This window comes from Poecilia latipinna, unplaced genomic scaffold (assembly GCF_001443285.1).
Source record: "Poecilia latipinna isolate Pla-1442-1.1 unplaced genomic scaffold, P_latipinna-1.0 Scaffold596, whole genome shotgun sequence".
NCBI lineage: Eukaryota > Metazoa > Chordata > Actinopteri > Cyprinodontiformes > Poeciliidae > Poecilia > Poecilia latipinna.
In genome coordinates this window covers 89,895-116,240 of record NW_015113212.1, presented here as the reverse complement: position 1 = coordinate 116,240, position 26,346 = coordinate 89,895, and the positions used below count along the sequence as shown (strand labels likewise).

The following is a 26,346-nucleotide window of genomic DNA, read 5'->3' as shown; positions in this document are numbered from 1 at the left end:
GGGGGGGGGGGGGGGGATGCAGTGGCTTTGAATGGCAGACTAAATAAACAAATTAGCTGCAAGAGAGAACCGTCAGGTGCAAATCCCTCCTAATATTTACAGTACGATCAGAGAATATCATGTGTCCAAGCTGAAGGAATGGGTTTCGAGTTTTTCATGGAGTTCTAAATCAGATTTGAACAAAGAATGCACAAAGCAATGATGGCACACACGTCTTAGCGGGTGGGTAATTGGACAACGGCCAGACTGTGTGTTTGGAAGCTTGTCTAAACAGTATAGAGCTTCGCAGGCTGCGCTATGTAAACACTGAGGGCTTGACCCCATGAGGAGTAAGAATTCTTTTAGTGAGAGTTCACTGAGAGCCTTTAAGCTGAGCTCACAGTCTGGGAGCAGAGATGCCTCACAAAGAAAAAGGGAGGCTGCACACTCTTGGAATATTCAGTAAGAGGCCAGTGGAAGAGGTGGTGATAGTCTCTGTTGATATATTTAAAGGCAGACATCCATTTGCGTTATCATCCAGCTACCTCCTGCTTAGCAGTTCTCCCTGGCTTCATTGAGTCACCTCAAAGGGATCCCATAATGCAAAATTCACATTTTCCACATTTGTGTAGTTCCATTTGGGTTTCAATTGCTTCTACAAACTGCCCAAGTACTCAAGGAAAAACACCCATATGCTTTCTGGAAATAAATTAATGGTTTTTGGTGTCTGGAAAATGAGCCATTTCAAAAACTATTCCAATACCTCTACAGGAGATCTTTCCTGGCCACAGCCATCTACACCAACTCTGTAATTAAATGAGTTACTTTAAGTTTTCCTTCGGGATCAATAAAGTATTTTTGAATTGAATTGAAACCTTCCGAATATAACGTTGAATAACCAGGCACTGCCCCTCACACAGCAACCCCAGTGAAGCCCAGTCTGTTACCTAGCAACACCAGGTGAGATTCATAACGTTTGGTTAGCTGGTTTTAATGGATTCGCTGTACAATGGCTGCTGGAAAAGACAAATGTTTTATGCTTGGGGTGGCCAGTTATTTGGATTTAAGGTGAAACAGCTAATTCTGAAAGGAGCTCAAAATAGGCAGAACTGAGGAGACTAAAATACAATTATCTAAGAATTATTTTGTGCAAAAATGTAATGAACATGTGCATAGCCCATCCTAATCTGTTGAAGAAAGCATAATAGGTCACCTTCAAATAAACCCATAATGGAGACCATGGTGAGTCCTGCAGATGGAGGCCAGTAGAGGGTTGGAGGTCCCCAAGCAAAGCTGGCAATAATGGAATTTCCTCTATTTCCTGTATTTCTGCATGCTGCTGTGCAAACAGTGCTGATCCCAAGGGGACGGCCAGGATTGAGATTAGGAAAGTCAGCTTATTTACCCATCAACCACCTGGCTGGTTGAGAGAGAGCAGAGCACGCTGACATGTGGCACAGTATGCCTCTGCAGTGACGGGAGAGATGAGGTCTGTTTGTTCAGCACTTCTTCACTTTCTCTCTCTGCTCTTTCTCAGTCAGGATTGGGATTGTCACAAGTAGCAGGCAGGGCTATTAAACATCACCAGCTCTGTTTACGCTGCTCTGGAGAATACGGAGGCATCTTGTGGAGTGGTGTGTCAGTGTGAATGACAATACACAGGAGGCCTGTTTTTCTGCATGACTTCCCAGTGTTTTAATGTCTCCATCAATCAAAGTATTTAGACATTTGGCTTGACTTGGGTCTTTGCAGTCCAAGCCATAGTCATCACCTACTTAATACTATTCTTTGTAGGTATGCAGATGAATGTTTTCATCGCCTTAACTATGAAAAATGTCACTTTATATAGCCAAGAAAATCAGTGAGTCAAATATTCTTTGGTTTACACTTTCCTCAATCACATTCCAAACCTCTGGGCTTTTTACCACAATGTTAATATGCTCCAAATGTCGGAGCATACAGCAATATGAAAGCTGCTGTCATGCTGTTTCCTATCTCACCATGTATGCTAATGCACTAAAAAATGTGGGTATAAACATGAGGAAGTGAAGTAGATTTTCTGAAACATTAAGACCTGTCACTACTCTGAGGTAATGAGTGTCACGGGATAAATAATGCAAGAATATCGAGATTCTTTAATATTTAAAGATCAGCAGGGAATGACATTTATATTCTCTATGATTGAACCCAAGACATGGATAATAACTAGTTACATTACATGAGTTACTATTCAGAAAAGATGTAATTTAGGAGTATTTTTATCTTAAGTAATATTATTAGAAACTATGATGTTACTTGAGTAACTGTGAGTAATTTCACTGAACAAATAGCGAGCTTATTTTAATCTAACTTTCACAGAACATAGACATAGAGTTTTACATTGAAAGAAAATGATTTGAAAAAAATTTTTTTCTCTTGCCTGATTTGGTTATTTTGCAATTATGACCATGATGTTATCTAATTATGTTCCTTTCAGTCTTTAAAATAAAAAGTTCACATAACTTTATACTTTGGTTCATTTTAATATTAAAGGTTTGAAGTTTTGATCAGTAACTCAGTTCTTGAGTAATCTTTTTGACATTTTTTTTTACTCTTACTTGAGTAATTTCTTAGGCAGTTACTTTACCACTACTAAAATATGTTGAAGTAGTGCTACTCTTATTTAAATACAATTTCTGGGCACTCTACCCATCACTGACTGAACCCAATTGTATTTATTTTATCCAGAGCGCTAATTTATTTCTCTATTTTTAGAACAATTTTCATAAACATTGGAAGACAATTTGGTGGCATAAAACATCTGCCCTTCTTTACAAAAGCATAGAAGAAAAACTGAAGATTTGAAGAAAAAAATAAACTTATGTCTGAAGGAAACAAATTGTTAAAACTCTAACCTAGTGTAGGATTTTCTTTTTCTCCTTAAGCCCCTTCATCTCCACAGGCTACTGGCACCATGTGGTGCAGGAACATGAGAGAAATGATTCACTCCAACCTTAAATCTGAGGGGAGACACGTGTCTCACTGCTGCTTTGCCAAGTGCAGAAAAAGGCTCAGAGGGTTTGCTGACTTTAGCTCAGGAAAAGAGGGTCACATCATCACCTCAGACTTGTAAGTTAGTAATTACAATTCTGCTTAGAGCATACGGTAATAAATCTGCTGTGTGGCCTCTTTGTAATCCTTTCCTACTGTTCACTTCCTGTTTCCTTTCACAGCAGACCACCCTGACTTATCATCTTCCTTAGCAACACGAGGCTTTGGGGCAACCTGGTTAAACTGACTCCAAATGTCAGCTGTGCTCATTAGATTTGCTATGAAACTGAAACGTTTTCACTGTTGTTTTAATAGTTCCCTGCAGTGTGTATTCTGTTTAAATTCGATTTCACCTTTGTGTGGAGCTTTCGACCCCACCCCACGCTCGATATTTTGTGGAGTCAATCTCCTGTATTGCAACGGTGAAAAAAAGGCAGCTGGAGGAAAAACAAGGGGCCCATTATGAAAGAAGAAAAGCCTTCCTGATGAATGCTGTCAGAGCGTGCCGTTTGACCTGCTGAATCTCTGAGATGTGACCGGATCCTTGCATCAAGTGAGCACACAGTTGCTAGCAGAGGCAGATACTACTAAATCTACTGACTATGACTGTGAGGTGGAAGTGGGCAGATATTTCTCTTACAGTAAGTATCATCAAAACTATGAAATGCACTTTTTGCAGGTCTTTGCTCTTCCGTTTGGGTCTCAACTGTTTCTATAAACAGCCCAAGTGCTTAAAAAAAATCACTGAGCTATTTATTGCCAATTAGTTAATGTTTTTTACTTTCTGAAAAACAAGCCGTTTTAAAAAACCTCCTGATTGTTAAGTCACATTTGATGGACACTGTGCCGTTACCTAGCAACCCCAACCAAGCCCAGCCACATTACCTAGCAACCTAAGTGGTGCTCTAGCATGTTCAGTCAGCTGGTTTTACCGTTGTATGCATTGTACAATGGCTGCTAGAAAAAACAAGTGTTTTTTTTTTTTGTTGACTTACCATCCAAAACCCGCTTGCTGCATTCTTATTAGCTGTGCAGGAGGCTCTACTTATACTTTTTAAAGATGTATGGTTGTATAATTGTGTATCTGTTTGCAGCTATTTTTATGCAAATATTGAAATGGGGGGTGTAGCCAGCAGAAGCTTATTTGGGTTCAAAGTGACAAGAGGCCCTAAAACAACTCATTGTGAAAGGAGCTAAAAATAGATCAAACTGAGCAGACCAAAATCTAATTACTGAGGAAGAATTTTGAGTAAAAAATGTAACAAACATGTTTTGTATCACCCATAGACCTATCCTGACCTGTTCAAGGAATACCTTTAAAATATTAGAGTTTTTTAGACACGAATAAGGTGATTTAAAAAGTCCAGGAGCCAAACTTGTTATGGGAGCTTGGGCAATACCTGTTCTGCCATGTTCCCACACATATAACTCATGCGTTGTTGACTTGAGACGTCTGTGTTGAATGAGTCACAGAGGTGAATGTATGACAGGTCGGCTGAAGGAGCTGCCCTCAGAGACAGGACAGCTGCAGCTGCTGCTCCTGCTGCGGCTGCCCTGCTTCTTGTCCTTTCATCTTCTCGTCTACCTACGCAGCTCAGGAAGTCTAGCTCTTTGGTCCTCACACATAAACATTTCTTTTATGTGCTTTACTATTTAGACTACACTTCTCCTGTATACACCTGGATAAGCTTTGCACAGACGCTGCATTTGAGAAAATGCACATCTCGCGTGGAGGAACACAGCCCAACAAACTGTGCAGTGGAAGAAAAAGTATGTATGCTTTTCACATTTTTAATAATAAAAATGTATAAGTTCTCCGCTTTCCTTAATCTACTAACTCTAAATAAAGTGAAATGTAAATGAGAAAAACGCATTTCAAATTCCTCTCAGCAAACATGGAAGAAGCTCCTCTGATTGGATGAAAACCATAACTGTAAAGCAACATGCAAAATTCAAGTCAACACTGCACAGCACGGTGGTGGCAGTATCATGCTACTCTTCTGCAGAGACAGGAACGCCGATAACAGTTGACATGAAGATGGATGGAGCCAAATGCAGGTTAATCTCTGAAGATAAGCTGCTAGAGGCTGCAAAAGACTTGAGACTGGGACAAAGCTTCACCTCAAGCAGGAACTTGGACCGAAACATTCAGCCAGAACTACAGTGGAATGTTATAGAACAAAATATAGCATATGTTTGCCAGACCTTATTATTTCCATCTAATCTGGCAAAGAAGAATACGCAAACACTTCCAGTCTCAAGTTATGCAAAAGCTGGTATTGCAGCAAAGTTTCTACAAAAGTAATGACCCAAGGTGGCGGACACAAATCCAATCCACACTTTTGAGATTGTTAAATACCATTGATTTTCTTCCGCTCCAGTTATTCACTACTACATGTGAAACATCGGAGAGAGAACCGCGTGGTTTACAGAACATACGTGGGAAACAGTAAATGAACAGGAAGTGCTCAGAGACCTACAGACCTTCTGCCAGAAGTTGATGTAGAGAACTTCCCTGGAGAAGTTGAAGTAGATGTTGGTGTCGTAGGCATCATCTCCAGAGTTGGAGATCGTCACATTCAAAGAGACGTTACGCACTGCGCCAAGAGCCAGATGCGGTCTGACATGAAGTCTGGCAGGAATATTAGAGAAACAGGAGAAGTGTTAAAATATAATATTAGTACGTTAATATGCATTTAATTTAGTCAAACCTTAATCAGTTAGCAATAGTTGAGCACAAAATTTAGGATTTTATTCTTCATCCCTTTATATTTTTATTAACTTTATTAGTTGCTTTATCTGGTTTTGTTTTCTTTTGTTATTGTTTTACAATGTATATTTTTTTGATTAAGTTAGAGGTGATTTTATATTTTACACACCACTTTGGTAAACTATTGTTATTTTAAATGTACAATTTGAACAAATTCAATCTCTTTTTGGCGGATGTATGTTTGAGGTGTTATTTGTGTCTTGTGAAAGAAATTGTTCACAAATTGTTGTTTGTATTTTTGATATATACTTACTCTTGTCTTTAAATAAAAAATAATGTATAAAATAAGACACATTTAGAAGAAAGGGGGCAGTGTTAGATAAGCTTATACTTCTGCCTATCTCCTTTTTAAACAAGTAGTTATCTAAATATCTATCTCCAGAATTTGAATGTGAATGTGATTTAAATACATAAGCTAAGTTTAGTTAAAGTTTAGCTAACTAAACTTTAACTTTGAACCAGTGAGCAATGTTTAAAGTTTCCTTTAAATTTGTGATTTTTGTAGAAAAGCTTCTTAATAGATTGAGAAACATATCCAGGGTTTTTCATAAAACAGAAAGTAAAAGATTCAAAAATGTGAAAAGGCACCTCCCTGACTATGGAAAAACATATGGATGGTCTCCAGACATGCGTCATGGTTCCCCTACCCACACCCACAAGGCTTATTACATCAGTTCAGTGTCTCTGAACTGAAACCAGAGACACAAAGCTCAGCTATAAAGCAGAAGGTCTTTTTTACCCGGAGAGCAGGAGCTTCCCATGAAGCCTTAGGTCTGCAGCGCAGTCGTCTGACAGGCAGTTCTTCTCAAACCAGGTCTGAAGAGGAAACGCAAAGCACACAGTTCAAATGACCTCATGCAGTTCATGAACTGAACACAAAGCCTCAGCGATCAGACAGGGGGCAGTGTTGTGTCACTGCAGAAGACATCGAGAAGACTTTATTCCAGGAAAGTTTATCTAATTTCTTGATTTTAATTACTGTCGTATGAGGCTAAATCATGACAGGAAATTTAAGACGAGTGGTTTAGTTTGATTACTTTCCGACACATGGGGACTGTAGATACTTAAAGAAAAAAAATCATTTATTATCTAGAATAGCGGTTCTCAACATGGGCGGTACCGCCCCCCAGGAGGCGTTCAGAGTATGGCAAGGGGCGCTGGCGGACATTTTTACGAAAGGGGGTCACTGGGATGCCTTTGGGGGGCGTTTGGTCGAAGGTAAACTTTACACTTTAAATGCACAACAATGCCAGTTTAGACTTTGAGCAACTTAGTAAAACTGTATTGTGTAACATTAAACCATGCTTGGCTGCAACAATATACATGGCAGCTCTTCTTCTCTTCAGTGTTTGTTAGCTTCTGTTAGCTTCTTGGCACAGCTCCGTTCTCCTGCTACTGGTAGCTAAAATCACGATACCCTGACTGTGTGTCCCTCTGAAAAATGAACCCATTTAAATAAAGAAATCCCTCCATAGTGATACCACGATAGAGTGCTTTCATTTTATACCGGAGCTGTAAGTGGTCCTGTATGAAACTGGGGTGATAGAACAACACAGCACTTTTAAATTTCAATAATCAGAATACCGAAATTGTTTCCGTTGCTTTAAAAGGTTTATGTCAGTCTGCCTTTTCCCCATCGATACGCTTCCCGACCGACCGCCCTGAGGGGCTTAAAAAAACAAAGACGCGCACATTGCGCAAAACTCTGAAACAGGAGAAGCGGGACATAAAACGTAGCGACGAACTAGATGTGAATTATGGCATAAAAACAGAATCTGACGCTGAACAGTGAAAAATCAACACATGATGTGAAACACGTGACGATTAGGCAGCGCAGCAGGTGATGAGTGAAGATTACTGATGGTCAATAAACGATAAAATAAATCTAGAAACAGAAAAGAAACTAAAGTGGACATAGCAATAAACCAAGAGAGGATAATACTAATCAAAGGAAACTAAATGGAAATGAATGAAGAACAAAATGCAAGAATAAACTAAGAAACTAAAGCAAATACAGAGGAATAAACTGGTATGGCAAGTCATTTCCAGCAATACTTAATACAGAGGACTGTATGGCAAGAATAAACACACTATTTCCAGATAAAAAGTAAAATAATATTGTTGAAATGTCATGGGTTTGTTGAGACCACATCTAATACTGAGAATAAATATATCTTACAGACATAACAGTAAATAACTTATCACTTATTCATGTTTTTAATTAGATTTAAGAACCAGATTTGTTCTTTGTAATTTCTGTCCAGTAAAACTATTAATCTATAATCAATAGACAGAGCTATATAAAGATATAATCCATGTTTCTGTCTCATATTTGTACGGCATTAAAAGGACCTGGAACTTTTGTTTTTCCACTGAAAGCTCTGGTTTGCACAATAAGTGCCATGTGGGTGAAATTTTATGGATGATATTCTGATGTCCCATTCTCCTGAAGGCAGCACAGAGCTGCACCACCAGAAACTCACAGCAACACTGAAGAGAACAAGAGTTATGATTAATGTAGTTACAGTTCTATCCATGTTTTAATGCTGCAGAGCTCAGCCGGTTTGCAAATAGTTCAAAGTTTAAACTGGCATGTTGTTCATCTTTTATCTGATCATCTTGTAGAATATTTAAGAACAAGAAAATGGCACAAAATAAGAATATTTTTTCCACTCTGATTGGCTGCTGTTAGGCCTTCAGATTTTAACTTAAATGTTCATTGCATTTTTCGTAGACGCCTGTGAAAATAATTTCTATTCAAATGGCTTTTTTGTTCTCTGGGAAATTATTTTTGATGATAAATACAGAAACAAGCATAAAAATCAAAACACCTACAATAGTAATATTAATGATAAAATAATGGTCAGTGCAAAGTAGCCTGCAAATTTTTTTGGTGGGGGGGCGGTGAGGGACCTGGATAAGGGCTAGGGGGGCGCTGGCCCAAAAAAGGTTGAGAAACACTGATATAGAAGAAAAAAAGACAGAGGAGAAACATGTGGGGAAGGTTACTGGGGTTGGAAAGAAAATAAATAAGTCTCTGTAGATTCCTCTCAGATAAAAAAATTCCCTCAAAGACAATGATAAGTAACTAAAACCAAATTATTTTAAACTGTGGTTGACGTATTTTCTACATTCCTGCGATGGCCAACAGGGAAACATAACTGTAAAGAAACAGGTGTGAAGATAATATACTAGAGAGTCAAGGTGACGAGGGAAATGAGGTCATCTTAAAAGACCGACACATTTTTGCTGAAACAATAAAACAAACAAAAACACGTTAAAATGTGATTTGCTGGTCTGTTATAAACAAGCAAAAATATTTCACACTACATTTTTTCTATATTCTATGACATTTTTTGGAAGAGCTGATAATTTTAAGTGGACTAGTCATATTCAAGAACGTATACATACGCATGTATTATATAAGATGAAAACTACACATGAAACTAGACAAAAACACTTGGTAAGACTTTGTGTTTTTGCAGTCTGGGCTTTATTTCAAATTATTTGAGGCTTTACACACTTTATGAATCCATATCGCCATTATGTCTCAGTATTGTACCTCATTCTTGACAGCAATCTTGTTTCCTTTCCTCCATCGCAGCACTGGTGTGAGCGCAGGCAGTTCTCGGTCCTGCTGTCCCGTCGTCACATGCTTCCCCAGGCTGTAGGCCACCTCGAATGTGATGGCCGTAAACACATCCTTCACTTCTTTCTGCAGGGAACACAAACAACCAGACGAATGCTGAGAATCTGTACCACTGTGTGCACGAAATGCACACAAAAAAAAACTGTAAAAGCTGAACATAACTTCAGAGAAGTAACAGCAATGTAAGTGTCTGGGTGATTATAGTCATTTAATGTCTTTTTCCAATTAACATGTGGTGCAAAAAGTGAACACAGCAGATTTTGAGAAGATCACACAGTCTGGATGTGATGCGATAATATCTCACGAGGCCGAAATGCAGATCATGTGAAACAGTTTAAATGGATGAGTGACACCTCTCTCTCATCAATGGCTCCAGTTTTTGTTTTTATGTTTTGCCTTTTACTCGATGAATGTAATAAAAGCAGAACCTCTGTGAGTTTCAGGCAGAGTTGATCTTTTTTTAAACCTGCTGGCACTGCCTCTGGGAGATATCGCTTCGCTTTGGCTGCTCCATCTGAGACCCCAACAAAGATTGTTTGATTTGGCGTCGAGTTTGGAAATAATGCAGACGGAATGAAAACAGGGGGCTTGACGTGATCAGATCTTTAATCTCTAAGAGACGACAACGCTGGAAGACACACGTGGGAAAAGCTGATGGTGATGAGGGGTTTTTGTCTATCAAAGCAACCCTCCGCTCTTTGAAAGGAGCTGGATAGGCTTTATTTTTTGCATTCGCAGTCTGAAAGCTGCAGCAAAAACATTAACAGCGACCTCAGTCTCTGAACCTGATGTCGACCGACACAGAGCCAAGCCCACAATGTCAATAGAAAGCTCTTCCTTTCATCGTCCGGTGGCCGTCACGGCCGGTCGTTCTGTATTGCTTTCAACGTTTTGTCCTTTATCACTGCGCTTCACGCTGACCACCCACCCATCCTCTGCCCACGGTTAGGAGCAGGGTCAGTCTGGGCTTTGAGCACATCACCGGTGTCAAACACACCCAAGCACATCAGCGCTGAGAGATTTATGGCAGGAAGGAGTCGTCGTTAGCAGGACATGAACAGACAAAAAACTAAATTATTTGAGGTACATTTGGGAAACGGTGCCACACGTAGATAAGAGCACAGCTTTGATGGTAACGTTAGCTCCACATGTGACATCTTTTTGATGTTTAAACGGTTTGACTTCAACAATTCGAAAACTGTGCGGAAAACAGGCAAATATTAAAGACCAACACGGTTAAAGTGCTAAACTTTTCAATCATGTTCTATTCAAACTCTATAAAATCAGCAAGATCGCCTGAGAATTTGCTGGTGTTAGATGCACACAAAGAGTAAATGGGTGGGACTTGAAATATAATTTCTATTCCTTTGGTTGATCTGGATCAAAAAAGGGACCTCTTTTTGTTGTGGTTAGCCTTCACATTGTGGTTTTTTTGCAAAAGGACTATAATTTGTAAATAAAACCAAGCGGGTGACGGTCATTGCTCCCACTGGTTGTGGGACAGAGCACAGAACCAGAAAAAAAAACCAACATGGAAGTTTGAAGCTGCATTTCTGTTGTGTACATTTGGCTCATTTTTACCATGACGCCCAACAACAGAGGCTCATGAAGTCCAATCAGATGCACATTTCCTGTAGCTGGTTTGGATCGAGTCCAGTGTATTCACACCAGAGTTTGTTTGAAAGCAAACTGAGACCAGCTGAAAACGTGAGTCTCGGTCTGGTTTTTTGGTCCACACCAGAGTTTGCTTAAGCGTATTCACACCTGGACAAAAGGTGTGGACTGATGGGGGAAATGAACTCTGGTCCATTTAAAGCAGACCAAATGTGTCAGGTGTGAATATACCCACAGGCTACCAAACAGCAGCTCGATATATGGTGGTAATCTATTTGAAACCTAGGAATTTAACATTGATGCACTTTTCTTTTCACAAAGTCTTTTCACGAATTATTTACAGCAAATTCGAAAGTTGTTCATACTGTGCAGGCCTACAGCTACCGCAGTTACTTTGCAGAGCGGTTTTTCGATCTTTAATCTAAAACACGCTAAATTAACTTAATGAATCAAATAATCAGGCCCAGATTGCCACAATTAGCTGCTATTATGTAGAAAAACATACACAATTTTAAAAAAGTCTCATATTACTTCAATGAGGGATCAACGAATGGTTCCAGGGTGAGTGACTGATTGAGACACGGGACGTTCACAGTCCATCTGTCACAACTTCACGCCACATTTGAAAGTACAGAAGCGCTGTTGTTCCAGCCGTATGTCGGCTCGTTCTCTTGGTAACATGACACGGTTATTTAGTGGTGGTGCACTGTGTTAAATGCTGGCAATGCTTTCAGCCTTAGTGGCAATTAAAACAGGATGCTTGAAACGGCCCTTGTCCTTTGTCCTCTAACTGAACTGACCTCCTGGAAGAAGCCTGCTTCAGTCTCAATCTCTAAAGTCTACCCCCCGTCATGCTTATCGCACATTTTCACATGCCACAGGGGACACTGCGGACAAAACGGCTTAAAATAGAACGGGCTGTTTTTATACAATCCCCTATTTTATTTATCGCACAAGTAAACAGGACCCGATCTGAATTTACAGTGGAGGGAATTTTACCTGAATTCCTAAACAGAAAATCTTTTTTTTTTTCCTGTTTCAAACAGGAAGGAGGACTAGGAGTGAACTGGATAGCTCCCAGGCCAAACAGTGTGCACTATAAGCGCCAGAGAGGCTGTTCGGTAACTTCGGGCCTGAGCTTTTAATATCCCTTGATCGGTGTTGCCAATTACCCAACCCAAACTCACACCACTGGTGGGGGTCATTTCCCCCCTCACGGTGCTGCGTTTATGGAACAGAGGAGTTCCTGAGCTGCAGCCAAGATGGAGACACTGGCCAGCATTTACTGGCCATTACGAATTATTTTATGAAAGGCACCCCAACAACTGCTCCTCACATGCTGGCGGAGTCCTCCAAGAGGCGGCTATTCTATAGTTAACAGGCATTTACTGTGTTGAGTGCTCCTACAAACACATGCTCTGCTGGGTGTGTCCCTGTTTGTTCAGAGAGTCAAACATCCATTGTGCTTATGATTAGTTGCTTGTTTTATTCAGAAACAATCTACCATTGAACTTTAGATATGAACCCTAAAATAAGCAAACTTGTTATCTCAACGCATTTATGGAGAAATAGCAATTTAGAGCACAATACGAAAACATTATTACTTCTTAAACCTTTCCACATTTTGTCATGTTACAACCGCAAACTTTGGTGTATTTTACTGGAGCTGATTGCAGCAGATCAACACAGAGTGGTGCATAATTACAAACTGGAAGGAAAATAATATGTGGTTTTCATTGTTTTTTTTTTGTTTTTTTTTTGTTTTGCAAGAAACTGTAGAAAAATCATCAAAATGCTAAAATCTCTTGACTGATACGGTCGCTGTTATAACCATTAGTTGTGTGAACTTCATGACTGTGACTGAAGGAAAGCAAAAATTTAGAAATCCTACATATTTAAACCTGGCTTGTGATTTAGAGGAATGATGCTATTAAAAGTGTGTACGGTTCATAAAAAATATCCCTGACACTTTTCAGGCCTTTTGTGGACAAAACAGTTTGTTAAGGTTTCCGTAGTACAGAGCCGAGCTGCCAGAAAACTCCAGCGAGAAGCAGCAGCTTTCCTTTTCAGCCATAAATTTTTCTGCCACAGTATAAAGAAAATCCGCAAGCTCCAGCAGTTTCGTTCTTTTACGACACGTTTGGCACAGCGGCTGCTCGCCTGAAAATAGAAATGTTTTTCATTCACTGGATGCACGTCAGCCTGCATTTCTACATGTTTTAAATGAAAACAATATTTAACATACGTCGCTCTCACAGCCTGGAAAACGTTTCTGGCTGCTTACACTTAAACCCCTTTTATTTGACACAACAGTGCATGACTTACACCTTTCTGCTGCCTCTGCAACTCTTTTACACACATCCAAAAAGTTGCAGTGTACGCCTGCAGAAATCTAACACTGCCACTGTATAGAAATAATTTGATTTAGTTGAACCAAATTGCAAATTTGGTGCTCAGCGTAAAGAGGGATGAGGTAATGTGAACATGTGCATCCACCTGAACTGACAGTCTGGAGAGGAGAGCACTAATCAGAGAAGCAACCAAAAGTCCAAGATAACTCTGAAGGAGATGCAGTGATTTACATGTGTATGTATTAATATGTATTTATTACTATTTTTTATTTACACATACATTTATTTATAAATAACTTTATGCCCTCTGAACATGATTCTCTGGTTTCAAGGTGGGGCTATGGCCTCTCCTGATCCCCCACTTGGGGCCGCCACTGTTGAGAATCTAACACTATAACAGCAACATGACTTCCTTCACACAACTGCCTTTTACTCAAGAATGACAAGAGGAAAGCTTCAGAGGGAAACAAAAACCGCACATTGTTAAACACGATTCCCATGGCGACACCTGGTGGTGGCAGCATTATGCTGTGGGGATACTATTCTTTAGCAGGAACAAGAATTCTAGTCAGACTTGATAGGAAGATGGATTAGGCTAAATTCAGAACATTTCTGGGAGATAAACAGTTGGAGAGTGCAGAATTGTTGAGACCTGAGCAGAAATTCAGATTTAGCAGAACCATGGCCTGAAACACACATTGAGAGGAATAGATAGAGAAATGTTAAGAATCTAAAGATTAAACCACTGCGGATCTCCATGCCAGACAATAATACAAAACATCCAATGAAACTTCTAATTGTATCCAGAAAAAGAAAATAAAACAGCTAAAATGGCTCAGAGTCACCTTTATCCAACTACTAAAACTAATGGAAATGACCAAAGATCACTATGCATAGAAAGGACAACCTGAACCTTCGAAATATGTGAAGAATATTTTGAAGGTTTAAATCGTCATTACCAGCAAAGTTCTTGTATTAAGTATTTCATGCATTTCAGAACAGTGAGAATCCGATGTTTCACCCATAATGTAATTTGTGGAGTAATTTGCTTAAGTTTCTTTGTGTGTGTGGATCACCTGGTCGGTTGTTGACATCTGGTATAAATTTAATGTCAACAACTCCATTTGAAAATCTTTACCTGAGGAAAATTGTGATGTTTTTAATACTTTGTTTACGCCTCTCTTAGTTGTTGCCACCAACCTTGCTCAGCTGAACATGAGAGGTTGAGCGGATAAAGCCTTTCCCGTGCCTACATCCCCCAGAATGATGTGCGGTTCTGCATTGGATTTCAGTGACTAGTCTATATATTGAATATTCTATCAGATATATAATATGTTGATACTTATGGTCCATTCCTACTCCTGTTAATATTATTAAAGAGAATTGGCAAATATTTCAGCTTTAGAATTACAAACCCGGTAGAGACATACTGCAAAAGAAGCTATGTGTAATTTCCATCCCATCCAAAATGTGTGTGCTGCTTTGTGTTGGTCCTTCACAAAAAATCCCAACAAAATATGCTGATGTTCATGGGTCTTAACACTAGACAGCATAGAAGAGTACCTCCATATAAAATTTTATCTCTGGCGCTAAAGTATTAATGGGATTAACACAATGGTAACTCACCAAACTGCCCACTTCCTGCACACAGAGCAGCTTCACCACGGTGGGTGTGGGGAGGCTGACGTCAAGCTCCAAAATGCTGTGATGCTCAATTTAAACGCCTCATGCTTGGCTGAAACGCACAAGAGCTTCACTCTCAGCCAAACCACTCCCTCAAAAGTGTCCAGCTTCGTCTTTACTCAAAGAACTCCTTGTAAGGGCAAAGGATGTTTAGATGATTTACAGGTTGAAGCCATTTTATTTAAGAGCTAAGTGCTGAGGAATCTTTGTCTCAATGGGAAAAAAAAGCTTTTTTAGTCAAGTGATGAAAGGATCCAGCTTGTCAACAACAAGAGTGTACAGTGGGATACAAAGAGATAATGTGACACTTAACGAATTTAGAGCAATGTGTGCAGCATATGGTAGTCAAGTAGATAATGAGCTTATCTTATATTGGGCTTAATGTGTACAATTTGCAGCATTAAACTGTTAGTTACAGCAGATTACCAAAGAATGTTAAGAGGTTTGGGATGACAAACTGCAGGCATAGGAAAAAGAGTCACTGCAGCTGAAAACTACAGATGGGATTTGATGCGATCCGACATCATTCGTGCATTCACCTTCAGCTTGTTCATCTGTAAACATGGTACGCAGACATGAGCACATCTCACTCATCCTGTCTTCCCTTCATTGGCTTCCAGTGCAAATCTTAATGTTAGCTCATAAATGCCTAAATGGTCTTACTCCTCCATACCTCCCTGATTTATCTTCCCTCATGGGAGCTTAGATCAGCTATTTTTAGTTATTCTAAAAACTAGCCAGCTTTTTCTGTAGTGGCTTCTGAACTTTAGAGTAAGATGCCTTTAATTTCTAGTCCGTTCTATTTTATGAGTATATTTGTTTTATGTCTTAGTTTTTATCTCTTTGCTTCATCTGGTTTGTGCAAAAATGCTTGCACTTTTCAGCATGCTTTATAAATAAATTAGATCTGGATTTAGTGAGTTATTGCTGTGGTGCGTTGCCACTGCATGTGCTAAAATATATTTTTGAATGCTCTCCTATATCTTATTTTATGGAATTGTCCAAAAATGTATATCTTTAGCACAAAGCTTGAAAATGAGGGCATCTCTGTGGAAAACATTACTTCTCTAGGGAAGTATTAAACTCCTGTATCTTTTCAAAAACATTTAGATTTCTGATATAACAATGTTTCAGAAAATCAAACTTGTCCTGGTTCAAAGTCCACAAAAGCTTTAAACTACGAAAAATAACATCTGTGACAAAATTCTGCCTTTCATTTGAACCCCTCCGGCGTCACTTATCTAGAACAACCTTCAATCGAATCTAACAGCCGGCCCCCACATCCTGTTGAAATTCCCCCAGGGTTCACCTCCTCAGATCAGACTGTTGTTGTCGGTGGCAGGAAATTTATTTTTTCAATCTAAATAACTTCCTTCAAGGACACAGTCAAGGACTTGTTGTGACAATGATCACTGCCACTCATAAACCTGGGTTTCCTCTTGTTTTTCTTTGACTAAAGCTCACAATTGCTTTCTTTTAACTGGTGTGCTTAAAAGGGAAAATTTTGCCGAGCACATTTTTATACTTTCTTTCTGGGTCTTTATGCTTCTAAAAACAATCCAAACACTTCCAAAAAAAATAAAAAATAAATAAAAACAGCCAGCCTTCTTCTGGCAATAAGTTAATGGTTTTTTCTTTTGGTGTCTGGAAAACCAGCTGTTTCAAAAACCTTCCGATTATTAAATCACAATTGGTGGGCGCTGCCTCGTTACCTGGCAACCCCAGAAAAGCCTAACTCCGTTACCTAGCAACTCAAGCCTAGCCCAGCACCTCACCTACCAACCCAAACAGAACATGTATCAGTTGTAAGCAGAGTTTGTTGCAAAATAAATATTTTACTTAAACTAACTCCATTTATATGTCATTTACACGTCCTCATGCAACATTTTTTTGAATCTATTACATGAGTCAGTGGAAAAATAAATTTTTTTGGACTTTATTACCCTGATTCTGTCCAAACCAATTCTAAGAAATGCAAAAACACCAGACTACTAGTCACACTAAACATATGCAGTTTGAGCCATTTTTAGTCCAACTCAGAGGAAAGAAATTTCACTCACCCCGATGTTAGTAACTGAAGCACATGTCTGGCCAACTTCAGGGAAAAATGTGATTAGTCAAAGAAATCAATAAAAAAGGACTGCAGATTGTAATAAAATGACTCAAAATAAGGGTAAAAGAGGGTTTAGGGCAGTGATCCCTAAACTTTTCATAGAAAGTACCACCTCACTTAACACAAATTTCTCTCAGTGACACATCGGAAAGACATTCAGGTATTGCAATGGGAGTTTCCCCTTTTCTTTTTATTGGGTTTTCTCAAGAAAAAAATAGAAAAATCAGATTTTCTTACAAACACTGGTCTCAAAATCAAACACGGTGATCCCCACAGTTAACCTTAAATTATAAACATATTTCTGTTACTGTTTGAGTGCATTATTTCAGACATCCATTACTATTAGCTTGAATTGCTAATATTGATTAGAATACCCATTTAGTACAAAAACTGGCACAACCTTCTGGTTTTGGAAATATGGCTCCGTATTACCACCAATGAAAGCTGCTCAACTTTCTCCCACCTGCTTTATTTTTCTTATTTTTTATTTATGGTCATCGATAAGCTGCACTGTTGCATTGTTTCAAGTCCTCTGTTTTCGTGAGAACACACTGGGGATTAACCAAAGCCTAACCTTTTGCAGGATAACGTGCCGTTAGAAAGGCTGGTGTGTCGCAATGCCTCCCATGAGCAAACATACATTTCCTCCTGAATACACAGACAAGCACATCACTTCAGTGACAGGAAATGTGTACCATCTGTAGCGTCATGGATGAAGCCACATCACAAAGAAGACCGATAAATACTGTGCTGCTTTTAACAAGGCTACTCACAATTGCTTTTCTCACAGAAAACACAAACAAAAAGGACAAAGCAGGATTTTCTCAAACATAATGTAATAAATTAAGATTTTAAGGGTGGGCATAAGGAAAAGTGCCTGTTTTACCCAAGAATTAGGTTACGCTGGTTTTACTGGCTTGAAAAACAATGCTCACATAAATAGAAATTACAGGAAACCTTTACGGCCTCATCCGCATCACGAAGAAAGCATTCAACATCTGACGGTTGGACAGCTACACACACAGCTGGGATTTATAACGGAGCTGAGAAAGGTGCCTCTCTTCCCCCAGTGCAGCTCGCCAGATGGAACTGGTTAACTCCTCGAACATAGAAAATTCATCAGCGAGTTTTTTCTTTTACTACGTTCTCTCAACAACGACTTGATTTAGCGCCAACGCTAATAACTATAACTGCTTCTTTGGACGATCTGCACGCGGAATTCAGTTAAGTCTCTAATAATTACGCAGATGTGTTCCTGCATATCTCAGTTCCTCCTCACTCAGCGCCCCTCATTGTGATGTTTTCAACACGTTATTTGCTTTCTGTTCCATTTTCAGCATCTCGATTACATCTGACTTAAAAGGCAAGATCGCACTAAAGGCATTAAAAGAAACCAAGGCTGAGGCAGCAGAACAGGGGCAGAAGTGAAGGCAGTTATTTTACTCTGTTAGAATAAATAAATAAATGTGGAATCAGCAAAATAATATTTCCTCTTACAATATGAGAGACATTTTAAAGAGTTCTTTTTTTTTTAAATGGGAGTTTTCACAAGGAATCAAAAAATTTAAATGACTTTGAGTTTGCTACAAGGTTTAGGCAATAAACAGCCTACAGCATAAAGCAATGTTATAACTAGTTACCCTAAATTTTAAACAATACTCTTTTACTATTTACAATTTCAGTTGTAATTAACTTTGAGGTTTCTTTCTGGTCTGTCCACAGAAAGCATCCCAGACTCAAATCTTCTTGACAAATCCTGTTAAAGCTAACAAGTTCACTCTCTATTTTTCTTTATCATAAAATTGTTCTCCAAGTGCTTCTAAGTCTCTCTTTCATGGAGGGAGACATTGATAAAGCTACTGCTGCCTTATAATATGTGTCCTCTTTGGTTTTCCACTCTTTGGTCTGCATTTCACAGTGTCTCCTTCCTGAATAGAGACATTGATGAAGCTATTGCTGGCATTCTCTCCTTTTTTTTTTATAGAAAGTACTCTTTCTATTTTGAGTTACAGTAGAAAAACATTCACTCCAGGCCTGTTCTCCTAGGTGTCTCTTCCTGTTAATGTGGCGGGTTTTTCTTTACTGTCAACACATTCTCTTTAGGATGAGGGATCACTGCCAGGTCGACGATTCAATACAATCAGCCAAGTTTCCTTTAACTTTTTACCGTATGGCATCACATAATCACCTGAATTTGATTATATTGTGCTGGAATCTGTATTGAATTAGACTGGATGCAATTGGATCTAAATCTGTCAATATGTTTTTTTAATTGTTTTTGGAATAAAACAGATTTATCTGAATTGAATCTGAACTAAATGTGTTTCTGTTTGTTGGGATGAATTTAATCTGTTGTACAAAGTGTGAAAAATGAGATGGCATTTGTTGCTTACGATCAATATTAGCGGCCAACTTTGTAGCTGTCCCCAAAGTACTTAGTCTTGTTTCTCAGTCAACTACTAGTATTTTCTGAAAGCTGTGTTAAAACCTTCTTTGGTTTCATCAGCTACTGTTGCAAAGTGTCCACTAAGCACACAGCAGAGTCATCAAGAGAGAATAAAAAAACATTACTTTTATATAATACATCGGTTACATAAAAATGATTTCTGAGATTTAGATCACAGGGAGGAGAGCAAACATGCTGCGCTTCGTCGATGTTTTATGGAGATTAACCAAATCCATCATGCTAATGGCGTCATAAGTTTTATTTCTGAATGTTGTTGTTTGGAAAGAACAACAAGCGTCGGAAGACTTCCTGAGCTTGAGAGACAAACTTCCTTGAGCATCCTGATAAATCTTTCCTGTGAATAAACAGGAAGCAAGTGATCTGCATTATTACACAAGAAAGTGCCAAATTTCCATGGAATGAGGATCCTCTAAGAAATGTGCTGCGGTGACGCGACAAGAGACATTTATTATGAAATGGCTATTTCAGTCTGTAGAGAAAACATTCTGCTGATGAATGGGATGTTGGCAGGGGGAGCATCTTACAATGTGCAGTTTGTTAAACAGAGTTCAGTGTGTTTGTCAGTGTGTTTGAATCGACTCCATCCTGGTGATAGAGGAGGTCTCCAGATGCTTCCTGCAGCTGATTTTCTTACTTTGTATGAAACTGGGACACTTTTACCTTTATGTTATTGTTTTCCAGACTAGGGTGTGGTAAAAACTGCATCTTGCGAAGATAAATTTTGTGTAATCCACCCACTGAAGGTCCTGTAGGATGCAGTCTTTGCAGAACTTACACAATGGAATAGTGCAAAGCTGTCGAATTTCCTTTATGACAAAATTAGTTTGTTTCTAGAGGAAGTAGAATTTGATAATGGTCCCAACAGAGAATTAAATCCAGATCTTTAAGCACTGCATAAAAAGACAAACAACTCTTACTTCTTACTATCTGACATTAAATCAGACTAAATGTTTCCTGTTTTAAGTCATTAAGGACCACAAAAAAATATTTCTACGACAAAACAAATGGAAACACTAGGAAATATCAAGGCAACACCTCAGTATATTAGCCAGGAAGTTTTGACTCACGTGGGAATTGCAGCTGGATATTAACCCCAAATTAGCTAGGAAGTGGTTAATTGACAATAAAGTGAATGTTTAAGAGCAGCCATCCCAAATCCCTGATCTCACATAGAGAATTTATGGGCAGTACTGGATGGGTGTATTCCAGCAAGGCCGCCTACAAACCTGACACAGTTACGTCAGTCCAGTGAGGAATTCCAGCGAACTATTGTGAGAAGCTTGAGGGAGGATGTTTGACCCATTTTGAAAGGCTGGTTTTCCAAATACTTGAGAAAATTTAATCAAACTTATGACTTTTTCTGGATTTATGACAATTTTGGCAATCCTAACTAATCAAAAGTGGGGAAAATTTAGTCTAATTTAATGTCACACAAAAAAAAGGTTATGTGTCTTTTCATACAATACATTTGCAGTCCTGGCTTCAGCTGCAAATATTAACAACTGATTGGGTAGTGAAGTTGATCAGACTGACATCACTGTGCAACTGTCAGAAACTAAGAAACACTCAGCAACACTGTCTGTGTTTCCTCGGCAGTGGAAGAGGAAATCATGGCCAGGGAGACTCTTTCATTGTGGTCAGACTTGGCCACCCATTAAGTTGCCTTGCGGTGGCATCATGTGGCAGCACTGTGGCCAGCAGGCTGCAGAAACATTCTGCCTAGCAAGCTGCCAAAGTCAACAATTCATCAAATCTGCACAACCTCTGATCAGGTTCAGGAAGCAGAATAATGAATTTGCCATGGCAACAAAATACAGCTTGTTTAATGAGCTGCCTCACTAGAGGTAAAAACCTGACTTGTAGCTTTTATAAACATAAAAGTAATGAGACATCTGACTTGCAGCTAAAGCCTGTGCTCTGCCTTGGAGAAGAAGAAGAAGAAGAGTCTCATGTTCTTGCTGGCACGACCATGTAAGGAAATCCTGATCAAAACGTTAGCTCTGCTAAAATTAACCCAAACGGTGCCTCTTTAGTTTCCTGAATATATTACAAACATTAAAACCTGCAGCCAAAACATTTAGCTGAACCTATTTTTGTCAGTGTTAATGACATCCTCTGCTTGATTTATTATCACAGTGACTAGCTCTAGTGCTGTTTTTCACATTTTTCAATCCATTCTTCATGAAGAGTTGCTTGACTTGCTGCCATGTGAAACAGAGGACAGCTGGATTTGATTACCTTTCTGTTATATACTTTCACTGGGTTGGCTCTCTTGGCCTGAGCTGAATGAAACAAGGGGGCAGAGGGGTAGCGTCAAGGGAATTGCACGTTTTTGAGTTAGAGATGAAAACAAAAAGAGCAGTGTGACCGTCGCTCAGGGATGTCAAAAAAGTGCAGAGGCTCTGTGACGTTTTGGTGCCGCTGGAGAGCGTTTGGGAAGCGGCGACAGGAAGTCCTCCTTTACGTTTCTCTCCTGAGTTTCCTGTTTGTCTGCAGACTGCAGACTGGGGTCAAACGGTGAGTGTAGCTGATATTCCACATTCACTTCAGCTTACTTTGATGAGTGGGTTTGTTGATTTTATTGTGAGAACGCAGGTCAAATACAATACAGTGATCTGTCAAACCACAGAAACGTGCAGGAGTCCAGGAGCCTCGTGAACAGGCTGGCTATGTGCACAAAAACGTGTTTTATGTTCTTTTCCGGACAAACGTTGAGTTGTCTCTGCTGAGTAGCTGAGAATGAAACAGTGTGCAAACCCACTCCAACTTCAGAGCTATGAGCCTCTCTAAAGCTCTGAGCCGTTTCTTATATGGTACTTCCTTATATGTTTATTAATTTATTCAATAAACGTACAAGTTTCACATAAGGTGCGAGTGCAACTAACCAACATTGTTGTGATCTGTTGATTCATTCATTGCACTTCCCAACGTAGTTGGAAACTGAATCCAATAGCAGATTGGGCAGATTGGGTGGCTTTGGGGGTAAATTACATTTATTTGTTCTAGTATTAATTCACAGAGGTCGGCAGCACGTTGCTCTACTTGGTAGCAATATTGCCTTGCACAGAGAAGTTGCTGAATTTGAGTCCAAGCTGCTTCCTTTCTGCATGGAGTTTTTTTTATGTTCTCCCTTTTGACATGTGGATTGTCTTTGGTTTGGATCAATTGGGCACTCTAAATTGCACATAAATGTGTGTAAAACACAGTGGAGGGACATTTTTGTCATGTGTGTCTTTGTATTGTCAAAGAAAACAGCTGCATCACATTGTCTTCAAGAAATAGTAATTCAGAAATTATTAAAGAAGTTATTTGTTATTTTTTGCTGGTTAAACTGCAGTTTCAGGCAACCAAGCCCCTAAATGGCTCAGTGTTCACTGTAGTTATGTGAATAAACACATAAAATAAGTCTGAAATAAAGGTAAACGCTCAATGTAAAGTCCATACAAAGGTTTGTACATGACGCCACGGATCTTCTAAAGTTAAATTTCACATCCTTTAATACTATTATTCTGCACAAAACTCTAAAACAGAATCTGAATCATTAATAAAAATTCACTGAAACAGGTAGCTGGGGCTGTTCTCTTTGCTTCAAAGTCCTATAGTTTATATTACCAACAAATAATCAAAAGTCTCTAAGTAAATAGACTTAGGGTTATTTTAAAGGTGAATTTTATTTCACAGAATATAAATGAACTACTACCTCTGCTTTTTTAAAAATCTCATGCACTAAGCTGCAGAAAAGATTTTCATCTGTATGGGAGCAGAAAGGACATCCCATCCCCACCGAGGCCTCTGGAGCAGCCGCGGTCATTCAAACAAGGTTTACTGGACTTTTAAGTACTCCAGTAGTGCCATAACAAATGTTAGGAGGACATGAGATATGCATGCTGGACACTGTGTGTAATGTAGGTCAGTGGAAAGTGGGGTAGGATGCCTTTCCAGCTAAATAAAACAGACAACTGTTAGAGGCAGGGCTCCGACTGCTTATTTTAACTCCTCCTAGGCTACGATGCGTCTATAGTGCGGCGCTAAAACTTCTCCTGACCACAAATGGAGCAGGCCCCTGGCAGGAGTTCAAGGCTCACGTGGGCTTGGCCGTAATGGGTCTACTGGAGTAAGAACACACATGATGATGGATGAACAATCAGAGACGCAAACACGAACAAAGAGCAGAACATTTAACAAAGCACTGCTTACAAGCTATTTGCGAAGACGAGCAGTAAATCAAGACCAAGTGATTGCAGTCAGTCTGAAACCAAGCACTACCTGACTCAAGGAATTATGAATGCTTTGCAGGTTGTAGTTAAATATATATCACAATGTAATGTTGACATAACACCTGTTACACTTTAAATCTGCGCGCATGCATGCCCTGCACTCGACATGCAGCGGAGCTCGCATGCACGGGAAAGTTAAATATAGAGCATAAACTGAATACTTTTCTAAATTCATTCAGCTTGCTGCCAGCTAATTCCATTACAGTCAGTATTAAAGGTAAATATCTGTCTGCTGCTCTGTTTCTCTTCACAAAAGCTCAAAATGATTTCAGATTTAAAAATTACGTCAATACATGACATGACATTTTTTGCAAGTCTGAACTATTTGGGGGTGTTTTAACACAATACGGCTAAAAGAAATGGTTGTTACCAAAGATCTAAGAGAAGCATCTGTGGCTCATTAATTATCATGTTATGTTTAAACAGTTTGAAGTTCCTCATTGTACAGAAAAATTTTAATTAAGAAAAAGAGCCAGATATGGAAATTAAGATCATGGTAATTTAGAGGCTCAGAAAAGAGCTACATCTCTGTCTCTAAAGGGCTTATTTTATGCATATGTACACAACAATGACAAAAAACAAAAACTAAACTTGTTTAGGAAGTGCTATTTAAAACATAGACACTTCATTGCGAATGTCTAGAGCATATATGGGGTTGGTTTGCAGCCAAAAACTGATAAAAATGCTGCAGAGGAATCTTAAGAGCTCAGCATAAATGACGACTCACAAACATTGATAAGCCGAAGCAAGCCACATGTAGCGAAGAGCAAGCCAAACCTCCTCCAAAGCCGTACAAGATAACGAAACACATATGGCAATTACTGTATCTTTATACAATTAAAAAGGCTCTACAAGCTACTGAATCAGGGGGTGGTTTCAGTCTTTCCACATTCCGCTTAGGTTTGCAAACATTACATAAAGAAATGTAAAAGTAGAGATAACTTATCCCAACAGTGAAGTACTGTGGCAGAGAGCTGATGATTTGGACTTGTTTTGCAGCCAAAGAATCCAATGAATGAAATGAGCACCACTCTGTACAGCAAAATATTTTAGAGCCTAATGTTAGTTCACCTTTTCGAAAGCATAACGCAGCTCTCGCAAATGCCTGCTCAAGATATGGACCTAAAATTCTGTAAAACAGCTGTGCACAAGCTATTCTAACAACTTACACATTCTGATGAGTCGATCAAACTTTCTCTGAAGATAACGTCATAAAAATTACAACGCGGAATTACCTTGTGTTTAGTTACATTGAATTCAAAAATGCTTTATTAATTCCAAAGGGAAAATAAAATGTTTAACTTAATTAACAATTTCTGGGAACTTCTCTCCTCTGCCAAATGTTAGAGGCATGTCTCATACACATTATGTGATTAAGGTTTTCAGCCCCAGTTTCCATTTTAATACTATTCATGCAACAAACATTCAAACTATTTTCCTACGATGGACTTTGTCTGCCTCAATAAAACAAGACAATACCTGAAACTTATAACAAGCCAACAGAACAAAATGACTAACCACACTTCAAACAACAAAAATCCCCCCTAAATCCAGGGATTTGCTTTTAAATTATTATTTTCTTCATCTCATGAACAACACTTCTGGCTATCTGAACATCTCATATTCCTTGACTGTTTTTTTTTTACATCCTCAGTGAAAGTCTGCATGTAGTTTATCCAGCTAAAAATAACCAAACAAAGGCCATCTGGAGGGCTAGTATGCTGTTAGCCATTGCCAAAGAAAACATATTTAAAGTGATCAACATGAAAGACTGGTGTATTAGGAAGAATGACTCCTGAGAAATGTTGGACGCTAAATGGATTAGCTACGCTCTGAGTAAGTCTGGTCCTGCCCTGGACTTCTCAGCATGATTTACTGACCGGCAGATCCAGCACTTTGCATCATTTCAGGTAAAATGAGCATGTCTACTGCATGCACACAACTTTGACTCATGAAGTTTGGGTTCTGGCTGTTAAACATAGTTCTGGTACTTTACGCTAGATACTTTTCTAGAGAAATAATGTCTGATAATTGGCTAAACAAACTCATTCTTATCTTTTACTGGTCATTTTCATTCCCCAACTGAAAAAAAGGTGTTTTATCCTGTTCCTTTGCAGCACACCTCTCTGATAGGCTGCTTTAATCTGATGAACTAACCTCTGGGAGCCTATCATGGATCAGCACACAGTGTTTGCTAACTGCATATACTTTGTGGAGGTGGTTGTGTCTGAAAATCGACTGGTTAAAGACAATGGACTGAAAAGAACCCCAACAAAATCTTTTCAACAATTATTAGGTGAGATCCTGAAAACTTGTTTTGAGTCACTCAAACTATCCATGTACACTTTGTAATTATTGATCCCCTTAGATATAAAAAATACCTAAAAGCAGTGTTGTGTTAAAGACCACCTAA

General features: G+C 39.0%; 1 protein-coding gene across 1 annotated transcript in view; it reads right to left on the bottom strand.

Moving 5' to 3' along the window:
• The window catches only part of itga9 (integrin, alpha 9), an 86,202-nt gene that overhangs the window by 25,312 nt on the left and 34,544 nt on the right, over positions 1 to 26,346 (bottom strand). The window contains exons 16-18 of the mRNA XM_015042581.1: positions 9,342 to 9,494; positions 6,519 to 6,595; positions 5,494 to 5,641 (exon numbers count right to left, since the gene is read on the bottom strand). Coding sequence (XP_014898067.1) covers positions 5,494 to 5,641; positions 6,519 to 6,595; positions 9,342 to 9,494 — 378 coding nt within the window. The remainder of the gene's footprint in view (positions 1 to 5,493; positions 5,642 to 6,518; positions 6,596 to 9,341; positions 9,495 to 26,346) is intronic.